The following is an 18,746-nucleotide window of genomic DNA, read 5'->3' as shown; positions in this document are numbered from 1 at the left end:
CGATTAAGAGCCACCAATTTCTTATGTGTCTCTCTTATGAGTTCCTGAGGGCAAGAGTTACATCTTTTTCCATCTTAGACTCTCCAGCACTGGTCCATGATAGACACTCATAACTGCTGGCAGAAGGCTCTTAGTGACCCACAGAGGCAACATTTTTACAGGCAAAGGAAAGAAAACAGAATGGTTTAATTTGTAGAGTTGAGTTGTTTGTTTTTGATTACAGCGTTCAGCATGTAAATTACATTCACCTCTTGGTACAGAAATGGCCCTCTGCCACTTCCCTGGGACAGTTAATCCAGGCAGAATTATTCCTGGGCAACCCTTACCTATGTGTCTGCCAGCAATCACCCTCTCTCCTTTTTTTTTTTTTTTTTTTAATTTTAAAAATTTGTTTTCCTCTCTCCCTTCTTACAACCATATGTAAGCTCTCTCTCATCCAGAATAACTCGGACGTGGGGTCTTTCGTTCAACTGAGTAGCCATATACAGTACAGCACCACTGATTTGTCAACGGATTTGATATATTCTGAACTCCAGATCAAGACCTTGCATTACTTAACCGTTGAAGTCTTTGAGGGTCCCAAAGGCACTTGAGAATCTGGCAGTGTCTCAGGGTCACCAATTTTCACTGGACAGTATTAAGACAGAGAGAAGGTTTGCTAAGTCTGTCCTGGCCCTGGGTATTCACTCTGAAAAGAGTTTGTTTGAATAAGTTTGTTTGAATAACATATTGGCTCTTCATGTCATTCTGCAGGTGCAAAATGAACAACACAGAGAGTTTCATTTTGCTCATCCATTGGTCCTAAATTTTCGGTAATGAAAATGTATTATTTGTGTAAGGGAAGTTATAAAAATATTAACAAAAAATTAAAGGTAAAACGCGGGGTGTTTGGATCCCGAGAAAACAGGAGTTTACTATGGTTTAGAAGTCAGAGTGACTGTACATAATAATTAGGTTTAATCGACAATACTTTTTCTGAAATTCCTGAATTTTTGCTAAGTTTTATATATCATCACTAGCTTGAGTTTCCCCCCTCTCTTACTTTTATTACTAGAGTCACCAAAAGGAAAATTTTAAATATTTCAAAACTAGTTGTTTCTGGGCACGTCACGCAGCACACACTCCTCATGTCTCTTCTGGTTTCAGACATAAAGGGGAACCCAGCTCAGACAAGAACAATCCTTGCTGCACACCCGCCAGTTCACGCATCCCCCTTTTTATTCCGAGAGGCTCCAGCTCAAACAAAAGTTACAAGGTTAAGCGCTACTCCGAGTTCCTGACACAGCTGACCCCCGCTTGGTCTTCAAAAAATAGAGGTCTGTAATTCCTTTTTGAACATGCCTTCGAAGTGGAGGTCTTTGGCCATGAGCTCCTCTTCGACATCATCTAGTGCCCACTGGTGATCCGTCAGCTCCAAAGCTTCCCACTCTGTCTGCAGAGGAAGAGAACGTGGGGGCAGGGAGAGAAGGGCTGTTATAAGAGCAGCGCTGACCTGCTTGGGCCAGGAGCTGGGTTCAGCTATGGACATGTGAAGCTCACTCAATCCTATGAGGTAGGTGCTGCTCTCCCCTTACCCACCCCCGCCCCCAAGTTACAGACTAGGAGACTAGGCTAAGAAAGAAAGGATTTGTTCAAAGTCATTGGCGCTGGCAACTAATTACATTTCTCAAGTATTCTATTAATGCTGACTACTTTCGCCTTTAGTAGGTTTTTAAAAAAGGTTGTGTGAAACTTCATGTGCAATACAAATGCTAGCTCACGGGTGTGGGTTTTAAACACATAATTCAGGCCGTCAAGTTCACCCCTCTAACGTGTGCAGGTTTGTAGTAAATTCACAAAGATGTGCAACCATCATCACTACCTAATTCCAGAACACTTCCGTCACCGCAAAAACACCTCCATACCAAACAGCAAACACTCCCCACTACCCCCTCCCTCAAACCCTGGCAACTACTACTTTACTTTCTGTATCTTTTTTTTTTTTTTTGGCTTTGTTGGGACTTCGTTGCTGCGCGGGCTTTCTGTAGTTGCAGCGAGCGGGGGCCACTCTTCCTTGCAGTGCGTGGGCTTCTCATTGCAGTTGCTTCTCTTGCTGCGGAGCACGGGCTCTAGGCATGTGGGCTTCAGTAGTTGTGGCTTGAGGGCTCTAGAGCACAGGCTCAGTAGTTGTGGCTCATGGGCTTGGTTGCTCCGCAGCATGTGGGATCTTCCCAGACCAGGGATCAAACCCTTGTCCCCTGCATTGGCAGGCGGATTCTTAACCACTGCACCATCCGGGAAGTCCCTGAACATTCTTGTACTAAGTTTTTGTGTGAATATGTGTTTTCAGTTCTCTTGGGTACTTAGCTAAGAGTAGAACTGCTGGGTCATATATGGTAACTATGTTTAACTCTTTGAGGAAAGGCTAAAAACTGTGTTCCGAAGTGGCTGCACAATCCAGCAGGTATGAGGGTTCCAGTTTCTTTGCATCTTTGTCAACGCTCATTATCCATCTTTGTATCTCATTGTGGTTTTTTTTCTTTTTTCTTTTTTTTGCAGTACGTGGGCCTCTCACTGTTGTGGCCTCTCACGTAGCAGAGCACAGCCTCTGCAGGCTCAGTGGCCATGGCTCATGGGCCTAGCCGCTCTGCAGCACGTAGGATCTTCCCAGACCAGGGCACGAACCTGTGTCCCCTGCATCGGCAGGTGGACTCTCAACCACTGTGCCACCAGGGAAGCCCACAGTCTTCATTTTGACAAAGTTCCACTTATCTATTTTTCCTTTTGCTGCTAATGCTTTTGATGTCATATCTAAGAAACCACTGCCTAATCCAAGGTCACAAACATTTACACCTACGTTTTCTTTTAAGAGCTTTATAATTTTAGTTCTTTAAGTCTTTGACCCATTTAAAAACTTTTATTCAAAAAAAATTTTTTTTATTGTGTTAAAATATATATACAATACAAAATTTGCCACTTTTAGCCACTGTTAAGTATACAATTTAGTGGCATTTATTAGGTTCACAATGCTGTGCAACCATCACCACTATCTATTTCCAAACTTTTCATCCCCTGAAACAGAAACTCTGTACCCAGTAAGCAATAAGAATCTTTTCTCCCCCACTGAATTGTCTTGGCACCTTTGTCAAAAATCATTTGATCTAAATGTATGGATTTATTTCTGAACTCTCAATTCTATTCTGTTGATCTGGATGTCTGTCCATATGCCAGTCCCACACAGTCTTGATTACTGTAGCTCAGAAGTAGGTTTTCAGATCAGGAAGTGTGTGTCTTCCAACGTTGTTATTATTCAACATTGTTTTGCCTGTTCTGGGGCCCTTTCATCTCCATATGAACTTCTGGATCAGACTGCCAATTTCTGCAAGAAAGGTTGGTGCAATTTTGATAGGGATTATGTTGAATCTGTAGATCAACAGATCTAGGGCTATGGCCATCTTGATAATATTAAGTCAAGATAATATGTACATGGATATATTTCCATTTATTTAGGTCTTCTTTAGTTTCTTTCAGCAGTATTTTACAATTAACAGTGTACAAGTCTTGTGTGTTTTAAATTTCTTCTTATTTTATTCTTTTTGATACTATTGTAAGTGGAATTGGGTTTTTAAAATTTTTTTTTATTTGAAGTATAGTTGATTTACAGATGTCGTACCAATCTCTGCTATACAGAAAAGTGAATCAGTTATACGCATATAGACATTATTTTTTTACATTCTTTTCCATTATGGTTTGGAACTGTTTTCTTAATTTCAATTTTTCAGATTCTTTATTACCAGTGTGTAGAACAACGACTGCTTTCTGAATATTGATCTTGTATCCTAAAACCTTGCTGAACTTATTACGTGTAATAGTTTTTTTGTGGATTCCTTATGATATTCTATATACGAGACCATGTTATTTGCAAACAAAGATAGTTTTACTTCTTCCTTTCTAATCTAGATGCCTTTTCTTTCTTTTTCTTGCCTAACTGTCCAGGCTAGAACATCTAGTACAATGTTGAATAGAAGTGGTGAGAGTGGACATCCTTGTCTTGTTCCTAACCCTAGGGGAAAAGCTTTCAGTATGAGTATGGATGTTAGCTGTGGGTCTTTCATAGATATCTTGCATCAGGATGAGCAAATTCTCCTCTATTTCTAGTTTTTATCATGAAAAATTAGTGAGAGTTTGCTGTACAAAAATTATATTGGATTTTACAAATTCCAGAATCATTTCATGAAAGGCTGTAAGTAATTTAGATTTTTTTTTTTTTTTTTTTTTGGCTGTGCCGTGTGGCCTGTGGGATGTTAGTTCCTTGGCCAGGGACTGAGCCCAGGCCCTCAGCAGTCAGAGCACGGAGTTCTAATCACTGGACCGCCAAGGAATTCCCAATTTAGATTTTACTGAATGAAATTTATATCATGGTCCAAAAAAGTTCAAAATATTCCAAATGTTTAGCTGGTACCTCTGATTGGGCTGTTTTTATAACTTTATTTACAGTGTGGATTAAATAGGGTGAGCATTTAAAAACCAGTAAAAGTACCAAGAATCTCTAATTTACTTAACAGATGATTCTGTCTCTGGAATAAGAGACATGTAAATGGAAATACATTTTTGCTAAATTTAAAGGACGGAACCATACATACTACACTCACTTCAGGAAATTTTTTTTTTTTTTTTTTTTTTTTTTTTGCAGTACGCAGGCCTCTCACTGTTGTGGTCTCTCCCGTTGCGGAGCACAGGCTCTGGACACGCAGGCTCAGCGGCCATGGCTCACAGGCCCAGCCGCTCCGCGGCATGTGGGATCTTTCCAGACCGGGCACAAACCCGTGTCCCCTGCATTGGCAGGTGGACTCTCAACCACTGCACCACCAGGGAAGCCCAGGAAATTCATCTTTAAAGGTAACTCTGGTAACACCTTTCCGAGCTTCAGTGAAGCTCGGAGGAGAAGTGAGTGTACCTTAAAAGCTTTGTTGGTGTCTGCAGGCATGGCCATGGCTGCTCCAGTCATCTGTTCCTGCATCATCCGTGATTGGTCAGCAGCTGCAGCGTAAGACACATCCGCATGAGTGCCAGGGCGCAGAAAGCACCCAGGACCCTCGGAGAAGGATGGTCCTTACACAGCACTTACAGATGCTTGGTAGTGGCCCTAGTGGGCCAGTTCACTGGCCCTGTCACGCACTATGTGAAAGCACTTTACCTCTTCTGAAAAATGGACATGATAATAGCAGGAGACGGAAGATAACTAAAGGAAGTGCTAAACTTTATTTCAAATTTAAGTAACACTAACAACAGCCATCAGTTACTGAGCAACTCCTACATGCCAGGTACTTCACTAAGTACTTTATGTATCTACCTCATCTACTCCTAACAACAAACCCAGAAGTCAATTATTAAGATAGGCAAACAGAGGATTGGAGTGGGTAAGTAACTTGCCCAAGGTCCCAGCTATTAAGTAAGAGAGCCAGGATTGATACCAGCAGGAACTCTAGGCAATGAGTAAACTGATCAAACCCGGCCTTCTTTCAGCTTCAGGTTTACAGGCTTGTATTGCTGGTGCTGGATCCCTCACAGGAGGGCATCAGACTCTGGGCAACTAAATACTGTCCCCATGATTACCAAGGAGAATTCAGGTCTTCAGTCTGACCCTGGGGTTTTTAAGACTCAGAATACCTCAGAAACTTATGAATGCGTTTAAGGAATGAAGCACTGTATCTGGCTGTGCTCACAAACAGCACAGCCTACGTGATCATTCTGGCCCTGGCATGACTGACTCATCTACTGAAGTATTTGCTTCTTACCATTATCTTGGCCCAAAATCAGAGAGTAAATGCTTCGAAGCCCAAAGACATTGAGGAAATACCAGGATGCAGAACTCACCCTAGGAAGCAAAAGTGAAACAATGTAGGTAAGTTATTTCAGAATTAATGTAGTTCACACACTTTTCTACCAACCAGAGTTGTTCAGAGTAGGTAAAGGGATCACCTGGGGCAGGCTGTAGTCATCCAAAGCACAACCAAAGAAGAAACACAAGTTGTGAAGGCCACGTTACAAATAGTTATAGCTCTCTGCATGCGAAAAGCTGAGGACTGGATTTGGACAGACTTTGGGGTCAAATCTCAATTCCTCCACTCACTTCACAGAGCTGCCATGAGGACAGAATAAGGTAATATATGGAGGCAAACTGCTCCTTCCGGCTCTGTGATAAATTCTTTGGCATTCAGTAGCAGGAACTGAACTCACAACTGGTGTGCTTCATTTTATCAGGGAATGCAAGCTTTGTTTAATTTAATTTTTCCTTCATACATAATGGATTTTCAAACCATTTATTATTTGTAATCATAAAAACAACACACACTTGTTATATATAATAAATGTAAACAATACTTAAGTACATAAAATATAAATAGAAAGAGGCCTCCTGTCCTGAATTCCATTCTCTAGAAGGAATCACGAGTGTTGGTGGGCTTCATACTGAAGACTGTAGCAACTGGGAAAGCCATTCCAAGTTTTGAACTATTATCATCAAAGCTCTCCTTAGCTTAGGTTTCCCACCTTACCCCAATAAAGTTAATATGCTCGCATATAATAAAAACTAAAGAGTATAAGAAATGATACAGAGATGGAAAGAACCCACACTTCATTCCAATACTTGGGTCACACCTATCTGTACATAATGTTGCAGGTTGGTAAGCTAGTTTATATCCGGTTCTAGGCTCCTTTGTCCATGCGAGTATGTCAGATGCTGAGAAAAGACAAAAAAGCTTTTCTCCAGCCCATGAAGTTTTTGTTTAGCCCACGTGAGACTGGAAGGTCAAGGTTTAATAGAGTCATGCTACTCATATTAAGTATAGCTTTTCTCCTCTGGGGGAAGGGTGCATAGCCAAGACTCTCCCAGCACCGGGTCTATCCTGTCCCTCCCATAAAACCAGAGACTGCTCTGCTCCAACCGGGGAGTGAATCAAGATCAGCACTGGTTACCCGTTTCCCATTCGCCTCCTCCTCCTACTGTTTGGCTTCCTTTAGATGCTAGTCTTTGGGAAGGCATAGACAAAATAATCTGGAGAGACCACATGAAGAAGCACTGCTGCATTCCAGAGGCTGTAGCAGTGTTCTATGAGCTCTTAGATTTTGGGTTTTATTACTCTGGCTATAAAAAACAGAATGGTAAGACACGAGTGTTGGATTTGGACAGGTTTGTGGTCAAATCTCAATGTCTCCAATTCATAGGGTTTCCATGTATTATAAAATAATATATGGAAAATCCTTAGAACAGTGACTGGTACCAATGAAAAGGATTAATGTTGTTATTAGCAGTAATGTATTTTGGAAAAAAGAATACCAACATCCACTTCTATAAGCTCCAGGGTATGTATTGCTAAAAAGTCTGCCTTGGCCAGAGTTCCTGGCTTTATCTTTTAAATTTCTTGGGGTGGACACATCTGCTCTTGGACTCCTAAGCCCCACGATGCTAGGGAAAAAGAGGCAGATACAGGGCTTCCCTGGTGGTGCAGTGGTTAAGAATCTGCCTGCCAATGCAGGGGACACGGGTTTGAGCCCTGGTCCAGGAAGATCCCACATGCCGCGGAGCAATGGAGCCCATGTATCACAACTACTGAGCCTGTCCTCTAGAGCCCGCAAGCCACAGCTACTGAGCCCATGTGCCACAACTACGGAAGCCTGCGCACCTAGAGCCCGTGCTCCGTAACAAGAGAAGCCATCACAATGAGAAGGCCGCGCACTGCAATGAAGAGTAGCCCCCGCTCGCCACAACTAGAGAAAGCCCGTGTGCAGCAACGAAGACTCAACGCAGCCAAAAATAAAATTAATTAATTAAAGAGGCTGATACATTCTCTCCTTTTGCAAGACTCATGTAAAAGTTGCCATAATCCACCTGTGGCATTGAGTGGAGTTTCAATGAGAAAAACTCCAAAAACCCGTTCCAGTGAAGCAGGCAAACTGGAAATCCTATTCAAGAGATCCCTGTTTTAGATTTTGGTTGGTGTTTTTATTAAATAGAAGAAAGTCCTTACCAGGAGGCATCTAATGTGAGTAGTTCAATTCCTTGCTGTAGCATAGGCTTAAAACGGAGGGTCAGTGGAAATGGGACCTTGGCTGCAGAGAAGAAAGAAAAAATTCAGAATCACTCCCAGCTTCCTTTGTAGAACAGTTTAAGTGTGATGCACATATTCTTTCCCTGAGGAGGTGGGAAATCTGTACCATAGTGTTTAGAAAATGATTTCCACAAGGAGATGTGTGTCACCTCCTGAAGAATTAACAGTCAAATGTCACTCTGCTCTAGTTCCTTGAACAACACCAGCTTCTCTAGTGCTTAAGAAGCAGGGGCTCAAACTGAGCTGTGTCCCAAAATCTGGAAAAGAAACTTGCACTGATCTGTTAAGCCCAAAGTGGAATACATACACACAAAGAACTACATTACTGAGAAACCTAGTTCATTTAAATCAAAGCAGCTTACAAACAAGTTGACCAACAACTCACCCCAACACCTAGAAAATGAAGTGAAGACAGAAATAGGCTTCCCTTTCCCTACTCACTAGAATACCAAACTAGTTTCGGATATAAACTAGCAAGCCACTTGTTTGAGTCCCTATTAGTAAAAAAGCAACCACATCATGAACTTATGATCATTTTGGGATAAGAGCCGTAAAATCAGATCATATTAAATTTTTTTGTTCAAAGACTTATCAGTTTCCACTAGAGAACATAGGACCCATGATAGTAGTGTCTCAGCAGCCCTTGGATTTCTGAATAGGGTCATGGGAAAGGATCACAGATGAAGTAAACCTGAAGTCTTCTGGGTCTGTAACTTACTTGTGACAAAGCCTGAAAATGTCATGTTGATCCATCCACCAATAAGAATCATAGGGAGGACATTTGTGACATTGCCCTTCATCATGTCTGTGAGCATAGTGGGATCTAAGAAAAACACAAGAAACCAATACCTGTTACCACTGTTGGCAGGGACTTACTCCTATTTTTGTAAGTTTTAAATTTATTTGATAATTAAAGTAATACAAGCTCATTGTAAAAAATTCAAACGACATAGAAACACAGCATGGAGACAGTTCCTCTGAGCCTACTCTCTGAACATTTTTAGCTGTTTGTTTTATCTCCTTCCATCTTTATATATCTATAAAAACATACATATGCAATTATACATGAATATACACACAATAGTTTCTCTCTCTCTCTCTCTCTCTCTATATATATATACACACATATAAAGGGCTACTATGCTTACTATTCTGCTACTTTTTTTGTTTGTTTTGTTTTTTGACCATGTTGGGTCTTCGTTGCTGCGCGCGGGCTTTCTCTAGTTGTGGCAAGTGGGGGCTACTCTTTGTTGTGGTGCGTGGGCTTCTCATTGCAGTGGCTTCTCTAGTTGTGGAGCACGGGCTCTAGGTGCGCGGGCTTCAGTAGTTGTGGCACATGGGCAGTAGTTGTGGCTCGCGGGCTCTAGAGTGCAGGCTCAGTAGTTGTGGCGCACGGGCTTAGTTGCTCTATGGCATGTGGGATCTTCCCGGACCAGGGCTCGAACCCGTGTCCCCTGCATTGGCAGGCAGATTCTTTTTTTTTTTTTAACTTAATTAATTAATTTATTATTTATTTTTGGCTGCATTGGGTCTTCGTTGCTGCCCTCAGGCTTTCTCTACTTGTGGCGAGCGGGAGCTACTCTTCGTTGCGGTGTGCGTGCTTCTCATTGCAGTGGCTTCTCTTGTTGCAAAGCATGGGCTCTAGGCGCACGGGCTTCAGTAGTTGTGGAACACGTGCTCAGTAGTTGTGGCTCGTGGGCTGTAAAGCACAGGCTCAGTAGATGCGGCACACGGGCCTAGTTGCTCCACGGCATGTGGGATCTTCCTGGACCAGGGCTCGAACCCGTGTCCCCTGCACTGGCAGGTGGATTCCCAAGAAGTGCGCCACCAGGGAAGTCCCTATTCTGCTTCTTAATTTTAAAAAGTTAACATATTGTGAATGGTGTTTCCACATTGGTATAATATCTCTCATTATTTTTAATGTCTGCATGGGAGTCCACCGTGTGGTCACTCATCACTTCTGGGTAGGCCTATAGATTGTTTTTTGTTTGTTTGTTTGGTTTTTTGGCCAGTAAACAGTGTCACCAACAACTTCCTTGTACATAAATCTGCATGTTTATTTTAACTGTTTCTGTAAGAGAAACTCTTAGAAGAATTTCTGGGCCAAGGGATTTGACCATTTAAAACTGACTTTCAACAACAGTGAGAGGGCCTAACATCCCATGACCTTGACAATAGCAGTTTTGGTCAAGCTCTTCAATCTTTGCCAGTTTAATGGGCTAAAAACGACGTCTTGTTTTAATTTGCATTCCACTGATTTTAGTGATGTCAAGTATCTTTTCATATACTTACTGGTCTTTTTTTTCTTGTAGGTTTTCTAAAAGACTTATTAAAATCAATTCCAGTATCTTCTGTCTAGGTTTAAAATAACTGGTTATCTCACCTAAAGAAATAGGTACTGAAATGAGTGGATAGGCAACACTGAATAATAAGTTACTTTGTTTTACCTTAAAGATGTTGTATTTTTCACATGACTGGGATCAGAGAAAGTAAGAAATCTGTTAGAGGAAAAACTGTAGGACGGGCCAAGCAATCATGTCTGACAAAGAAATGGATGGTCTAGGGAACAGTCAGGCAGAATCTGGAGGTCATCTGTCAGCAGTAGGATCCAGGCACTGGATGGGACCCGGGACTGGAATGCTTTCCAGCTGTGCTTCTCAGAGCCCCGGGTCCTGAGGAACAGCAAAGGGGAGAGACCCAGGGACGATGGCTCTAGTCCCCACCCCCTCAGCTGAGAGCTCTTTTTTTTTTTTTTTTTGTGGTACGCGGGCCTCTCCCGTTGTGGAGCACAGGCTCTGGACGCGCAGGCTCAGCAGCCATGGCTCATGGGCCTAGCCGCTCCGCGACATGTGGGATCTTCCTGGACTGGGGCACGAACCCGTGTCCCCTGCATCGGCAGGCGGACTCTCAACCACTGCGCCACCAGGGAAGCCCTGAGAGCTCTTTTTTTAATCCACTTTATACACTGGGGTTCCCTGAAGATTTATTGGAAAAAGGGAACCCCACTTCTGTAGATTCCTGTATCCGATGATCCCTAACGTCCCTTAGATTACTGTCTTGTAAAATTTAAATTTCAAATAAAATGACATCCTCCCTGCCCATCCCCCCAATAATGTTAAAAGTCTTCCTTAAAGATGAGAGAAGGGAATAAACATACCAGTCATAGGAGAAGGAGGAACAACCTTTCTTTTAGTTTTTTTGAAAAATCCATCCTCTGGGTTGTTGAAGTAATATTTTCGTGTCAGGAAAGACTAGTAGAAAAAAGAACTTTTTAAGTCTTAAAACTGTGACATAGCACATTGTCAAATTACTCCCCCAAGGTTTACTCAGAAGGCCATTGGAATATGCTGTTACACTCGGAGCTGGTAGCCTACTTGGCAGCCGACCTGACACTTTAGCTGAGTCACATTTAAAAACAATTTCCCAAGAAGGGCAAGGTCACAATGACAGCAAACACCACCAGGACACAGCTTAATTACTGACTTGCCCGCCTTCAGCTTTCCCCCAAGAGTCCCCTTATAAAACATTCAGATATCTACTGCCCTCAACAGTGAATCATGGAGCTTTTACTCATTTATGAGTACCTGTTTGGGAATGTATTTTCCATTTTCCCTGAGGACTCTGCTTCGAATTAGGACTTGACTGAAAAATACAACCAAGACAATGAGATTTTTAAAAGCGAAACACTAGAAGAAAATGAGAGAATAAAGTAGAACACCTATTTAAACACGACAGGGCCTATTTGGCAATAGCTCTGTGCGGAAACTTTTCAAAATAGTGTCCTTAAAACCAGTAGAACATATTTAACCCAACAATGAGCTTTCCAAAAGAGCATTTTCAAAAGTGACTGTTCCTGAACAAAGATTTCTGAGGAAGGCACATTTGGGACATTACGCTCAGCTTTTTCTTACTTTATAATGAGCTAAGAAGGAACTTTCTCTGAGTGAAAAGAGTAGCAGTTGGATGCTACTCAGAAGACCTGGGGCCAGGAGGAGGGAGGAAGGGTGAGGATAAACGAAGGAAGTTTTTAAACCCGATAGAGAAGTGAGTACAAGACTTGACAGGGTTGTTACCTCACAGAAAACAAAAAGAAATTGTACTCGGGATTCAGGGTGTTAGTAAGCTTTCAATAAATACTTATTGAATTAATAAATGAAATTATCTGATACTTGAACATAATTGATCATTATAGATAACAAAGTGTAATGCCACAAGTAGGCAGTGCTAAGATACAAACATCACACAGAAGAGATAAAAATGCTAATTTTTTCCTAGATTTTCAAAGGTTGTTTTAATGAGGGGAATAAAAAACCTCCTTAAGTTAATGGAAATCCTTCTTGAAAAGTGAAAAAAACTGTATACAGAAATGAACACAAGAAAACTGTTCTTGGTTTTCTGTCTACTCCACAGTGTAGCCCACCTGCCCTAAGCAGTCAGCTGGTACGCTTAGCCGGTATGGTCACCTTATGCATATTCTAGCTTCTCCATGTGCTGAGATTGCTCTAGCGCCCCCTCCCTCACCAATCCTACCTCATCATGCCCCAACACCCTTTTCAAATCCTACCTTCTCCATAGAACTTCTTTTTTTTTTTTTTTGCAGTACGCGGGCCTCTCACTGTTGTGGCCTCTCCCGTTGCGGAGCACAGTCTCCAGACGTGCAGGCTCAGTGGCCATTGCTCACGGGCCCAGCCGCTCTGCAGCATGTGGGATCTTCCCGGATGGGGGCACGAACCCGTGTCCCCTGCATTGGCAGGCAGACTCTCAACCACTACGCCACCAGGGAAGCCCTAGAACTCTTTTTTTAATTGTAGTTGATTTACAATATTGCATTAGTTTCAGGTATACAGCATAGTGATTCAGGGTTTTTTTTGCTTATTATTTTCCATTATAGGTTATTACAAGATATTAGATATAATTCCCTGTGTTATACAGTAAATCCTTGTTGCTTATCTATTTTAGGTACGGTAGTTTGTATCTGTTAATCCCATACTCATAATTTGTTCCTCCCCGCCTCCTGGTGCCCTTCGGTAACCATAAGTTTGTTTTCTATGTCTGTGAGTCTGTTTCTGTTTTCTATATAGATTCATTTGTATTATATTTTAGATTTCACATATAAGTGATATAGTGTTTCTCTTTGTCTGGCTTATTTCACTAAGCATAATATTCTCTAGGTCCATCCATGTTGCTGCAAATGACAACATTTCATTCCTTTTTATGGCTGGGTAATATTCCATGGAACTCTTCTTGATGCCCGGTGGCCTCATGGAATTCTCTCTGGTCCTCCTCCTTTGACCTCATTATACTGTACAGCTGACTGCTCTATACACAAGCCTACAGAGGTGACAGGTGATATGTTTCGTTCCCTGGGAGCTAGTCTAAAGCTATTCACGGACTTCTCTGGTGGCACAGTGGTTAAGAATCTGCCTGCCAATGAAGGGGACACGGGTTCAAGCCCTGGTCCGGGAAGATCCCACATGCCACGGAGCAACTAAGCCCATGCGCCACAACTACTAAGCCTGCGCTCTAGAGGCCATGAGCCACAACTACTGAGCCCACGCATCACAACTACTGAACCCCGTGCACCTAGAGCCCATGCTTCGCAAGAAAAGAAGCCATCGCAATGAGAAGCCCACGCACTGCAACGAAGAGTAGCCCCCACTCGCCACAACTAGAGAAAGTCCATGCGCAGCAACGAAGACCTAATGCAGCCAAAAATAAATTAAAAAAATAAATAAAGACATCTTTTAAATAAATACATAAATAAAGCTATTCACAATGTGGCCTGTGTACCAACACTGGTCTGTGACGAGGTAAGAAAAGTCACTGAGAGTGAGGGTTTAGAAACCTTTATAGTAAACTGACATTGTCACAACATCCAAATATGTGATCAAAAAATTTTACAAAAGCACCAGTCTGAGATAAACTGGAAATTGAAAAACCAAAACAATTGGTCCTTTACCACTGACAGTATAAGCAGCACTGGGTCTCCAATAATGGGTAAGAATTTAAGCTCTGATGTTAGACAGGTGGGTTGAAGTCTCTGCTCTGCCACTTGTTAATTATGTGATCTTGGGTGAGTCATTTAAATTCCCTACGCCTCCATTCATATTGTGTATAATAACAGATTTATTCTCATTGAAGAAATACTTCTTGAGCTTCTGAGTGCCATGTTAGGTGACATGAACAACAGTGATCAAAAAGCAAGTATCTCCAGAAAATTAAAGTTTAGTGGGGGAGAAAAACATTAATCAGATAACCACAGGAATAAATGTGAAATTCATCTGTTATGTCCTAGGAAGGAGAGATGAATGGGGGATGTGACTGAGTCTAGTAAGTCGAGGTCTTGGAGAAAGCTTTGCTGAGGCAGTATGATGACGTTGAAATCTTAAGGATGAGTAGAGATTACCTTGGCCACGTGCTGGAGGGAACAGCTGTGAGGGAGGAGTAAGCACTGTCTCCGAGGACCTGAAAAGGCCATATGGCTGGAAGAAAGAGGACTACAGAAATGTGGTGAGACAAGGCTTGAGAGGTTGGCAAGAGCCAGACTATGCAAGGCCATGTGAGTCTCAATGCTTTTTAAAAAAATTGTGGTGAAAAACATGTAACAAAATTTACCATCTTTACCACATGTAAGCGCACAGTGCAGTAGTGTTAAGTATATTCACATTGTTGTGAAATAGATCTCCAGAACTTTTTCATCCTGCAAACCTGAAACTCTTCCCATTGCACAGTAACTCCCCCATTCCCCCTCTCCCAGCTCCTGGTAACCACCATTCTATCAATATTTTCTGTGAATTTGACTATTTTAGATACTTCACATAAGTGGAATCATACAGATACTGTCTTTTTGGGTCTGGTTTCTTTTACTTAGCTTAATGTCCTTAAGGTTTATCTATGTTGTACCATGTAACATGTTCCTTTCTTTTTAAGGGTTCCACTGTATTTTAGTCTTTATCTTAAAAGCAAAAGCGGGAGGAAGGAAACCCCTGCTGGTGGGAATGTAAACTGGTACAACCTTTATGGAAAATAGTGTGGAGGTTCCACAAAAAATTAAAAATAGAATAGAATCACATTAAAAAAATATATATATATATTTGCATCCCCATGTTCATTGCAGTATGAATCACAATAGCCCAGATATAGAAACAACCTTGAAAGGATAAAGACAACATGATATACATATAGACACACACACAGAGGAATATTATTCAGCCACGAAAAAGAAGGAAACCCCTCATTTGCAACAACATGGATGAACCATGAACACATTATACTAAATGAAATGAGCCAGACACAAAGGGACAAATACTGTACGATTCCACTTATAGGAAGTACCTAGAGATAGAAAGTAGAACGGTGGGTCCCAGGGGCTGAGGGAGAAGGAAATGAGTCATTATTTAATAGGCTCAGAGTTTCTGTTAGGGATGAGGAAAATATTCTGGAAGTGGACGGTGGTGACAGTTGCACAACAATGTGAATGTACTTTGCCACTGAATTGTATACTTAAAAACAGTTGAAATGGAAAATTTTATGTTACGTGTGTTTTACCACATTTTTTTTTAAAGAGCAAAAAGGAAATACTGAAGGACTTTAAGCTGAATTCTTCCCATATATTATGTCATTTAAAGTGATTACCACTGTACTGGCATATCCTAAGCACTAAGTTAATGGTATCTCCTATTTTCCTTGTGCACGTTTTATCACTTGGACTGAAACTCCCTGAGAGTAGGATCTTGACCTTGTCATATTTTGTACCCCAGAGCATACAGCACAGTGCAGGGCACATGGTTGGTCGTCAAGAAAACCTTGTTCACTATAGATAATTCAGGACTTCCACAGGCTGAACAGAAATTCGGCTAGGTCTCTATACTGCTGAGCAATTTTGCAGACGTGGGGTTGAGAATCGTGACCTTGAGGCATTTAAACCCTGAAGCAAGGCAAACTTAAATTATCCCATACGTTCTAAACACTCAGTTTCTCTAAGGTCTGCAAATTCTACAAGAAATTCTAAATTTTGCATTTTCGTTTCCATTAATATCTAAAAATAAGTCCTTGTACTGGTTATAAAGGGAAAGTTTCTGTTTTGCAGTGGTAATTTGCAACTGAAAAACATTTTCTTCAAATAAAACTCTAGTTTTTGTTTTTTTTCCTTTCCAAAGAGTCAGTGTATTCTTCAATCTTGAGAACAACTTTTTACATACATTCTATTCCCAAATGTGGTCTAATATTTTTTTATTTGTGTGTTTTTCATTTTTGGCTTAACACATTTTAGAAAAATTTTAGTAACTTTTGAGGCAGTAAAACTTAATTTATGAAACCAAATGTCCCATTTTGTGATCATTCAGGCTTATGGAAACTTATACTGTATCTAGAGAAATGTTTTACAGACATCACCTAAAATTTAATCCCCACGCCTGCTCTATGAGGCATGACCTGGTATCATCGTCCTTTTGCAGATGAAGAAAGTGAAACACAGGGGTAACTCAACCAAGGACAGTCAGCTAGCGGGGGCGCGATGTGAACCCGGGCAAACTGACATAACCCCTGCACTTTCTTGCCCAAGGTCACGAGAGAGTGAGATCGTCGGAGAGGGGAGGGAGCTGACCTGTCGGAGACTTGTTCCTGGGTGAGCTTTTTGTCGCTCTGCAGCAGGATGGAAACGTAGTGGCGAATCATGCCCACGAAGAAGGTGATGATAACGATAGGCAGGACCACCCAGAGGCGGATGTTGGAGTCGAGCAGCAGCTCCGGCCCCGCCATCTTCACAGAGAGCCGGCTCCCGGCCAGCTGCAGCCGGGTCGATCTTCACCGGGGCGCAGGTCTGCTCGTCGAGCTCGCCTCTCGGCCTTCTCACGCCCCTCAGCCGGGCGAGGCCGGAACCCCACTTCAGCCTCTGCCCTTGCGCCCTGCCCCCCGTCGGGCCGCGCGGCCGCCGGCTTCCGGCGCGGAAGTTTGACGTCACGGCGAGGCGCGCTTCGGCGGCGTCAGTGTGACGTTGTGCCGCGCGGGAAAGTCGAAAAGGAGGGGCAACAACGGCTTCTCGGCGGGTGAGTTGGGCAGCGGCTGTGTCCTCGAGAGGCCCGGCGTCTCTGCGGCCCGGTCTCTAGGCCCCGGCAGAGCCCGGCCTTTCCTTCTGGGGCTCCGCGCCCCGAACCTCAGCTTCCTCAACTGTCTTGTCGTGGGATGATCTTCCCAGGTACCTCCTTGCGTCGCTAAAATGACGAAGTGAGGAAGGACTTGACCCCTGCCCCCTCCCCGGAGGACCTGGTCCGGGCAGCCCGTCCGGTCTTCCCGGCTTTCAGGCTTCTTTGGAAGCGGGACCGGTTAGCACGTGTTACGGGCGTGTGCCCTGAAGTCAGGAGGCCCTGACTTGCCTTAGTTTTTCCATCGACAGAATGGCCGGTAATGGTTATAAGTAGTAAACGAGGCAACGGATAAAGAAAACGCTTAGCATGACTCTTGGTACATAGTAAATGGTAAATATTATTGGAAGGGACTATTATAATCAAGAGAAAGTGTAGGTGGTAGTTAAGAGGCAGATCCTGGAGCCGGATTGCTAAATTGGAATCCCAGCTCTGCCACTGAATGTGAGAATAATGGTAGCTACCTCAAAAGGTTTTGTGAGGAATAAATGTAGTATCAAATGTAAAGCACTTAAAATAGTTTTTATTAGTTGTTAGTATTTACCTGCCTGCCAGCCATTCTCATTTAGCGAATATTCTCGGAAATTTTTTTTATGCCAGGTACCGTGCTGGGCACTAGGTATACCTGAAATAAATAAAGGACACTGGGTTCATGCTCTCAAGGAGCCCCACAGCCTAGTGCATTGTAAGGGCTCCTACATATACTCTGGAGCAGGGAAGCTGGAGTAGTAATCTCCCTTGGGGATAGGAGGAAGATGACATTTGACTGAGTCTTTAAGGAGGAGGAGTAATTTCCAGGCGGATAAGAGCATTTCAGGTGAAAACAACATCTTATGCAAAAGCACTGAAACCAGGAAGGTTCTAGCTTACAAAATAGAACTCCCTGTGGTTCAGGCCCTCCCCTACCTCTGGAGGCTCATTTCTCACTACATTCTCCCTGTTTCAGTGTTGAGTTTTTCTCTGCCTGGACCACTCTTCTCATACCTCTTCTACTGGCTAACTCTTATTTTAACCCTCAGGTCTCTGCTTAAAAATCACTTTCTCAGGGCTTCCCTGGTGGCGCAGTGGTTGAGGGTCCGCCTGCCGATGCAGGGGACGTGGGTTTGTGCCCCGGTCCCGGAAGATCCCACATACGTGCCGCGGAGCGGCTGGGCCCGTGAGCCATGGCCGCTGAGCCTGCGCGTGCGGAGCCTGTGCTCCGCAACGGGAGAGGCCACAACGGTGAGAGGCCCGCGTACCGCAAAAAAAAAAAAAAAAAAAAATCACTTTCTCAAAGAGATTATCCCTGAGAAATTGTCCCTGCTTTTCTTCATCACCGCCGACTAGACTAGATTTCCTCATAGCACCCTGCACTTTTTTTTTTTTTTTGCGGTACGAGGGCCTCTCACCGTTGTGGCCTCTCCCGCTGCAGAGCACAGGCTCCGGACGCGCAGGCTCAGCAGCCATGGCTCACGGGCCTAGGCGCTGCGCGGCATGTGGCTCTTCCTGGACCGGGGCACGAACCCGTGTCCCC

At 43.0% G+C, this 18,746-nt stretch overlaps 1 protein-coding gene across 1 annotated transcript; it reads right to left on the bottom strand.

Annotated features, from left to right (window-relative positions):
* Positions 1–934: 934 nt before the first annotated feature.
* Positions 935–17,047, bottom strand: EMC3 (ER membrane protein complex subunit 3). Its single transcript, XM_065885585.1, has 8 exons — positions 16,696–17,047; positions 11,675–11,732; positions 11,248–11,341; positions 8,809–8,913; positions 8,010–8,091; positions 5,778–5,857; positions 4,937–5,019; positions 935–1,432 (listed from the first exon to the last, which is right to left on the bottom strand). The coding sequence occupies exons 1-8, from the start codon at positions 16,848–16,850 to the stop codon at positions 1,304–1,306; spliced, it is 786 nt and encodes a 261-aa protein (XP_065741657.1). The 5' UTR covers positions 16,851–17,047; the 3' UTR covers positions 935–1,303.
* Positions 17,048–18,746: the final 1,699 nt, after the last annotated feature.

The sequence above is a fragment of the Phocoena phocoena genome, chromosome 10 (assembly GCF_963924675.1).
Source record: "Phocoena phocoena chromosome 10, mPhoPho1.1, whole genome shotgun sequence".
Taxonomy (NCBI): Eukaryota; Metazoa; Chordata; class Mammalia; order Artiodactyla; family Phocoenidae; genus Phocoena; species Phocoena phocoena.
Note: the sequence above shows the minus strand (reverse complement) of the source record. Positions and strands in the feature narration are given on the sequence as shown.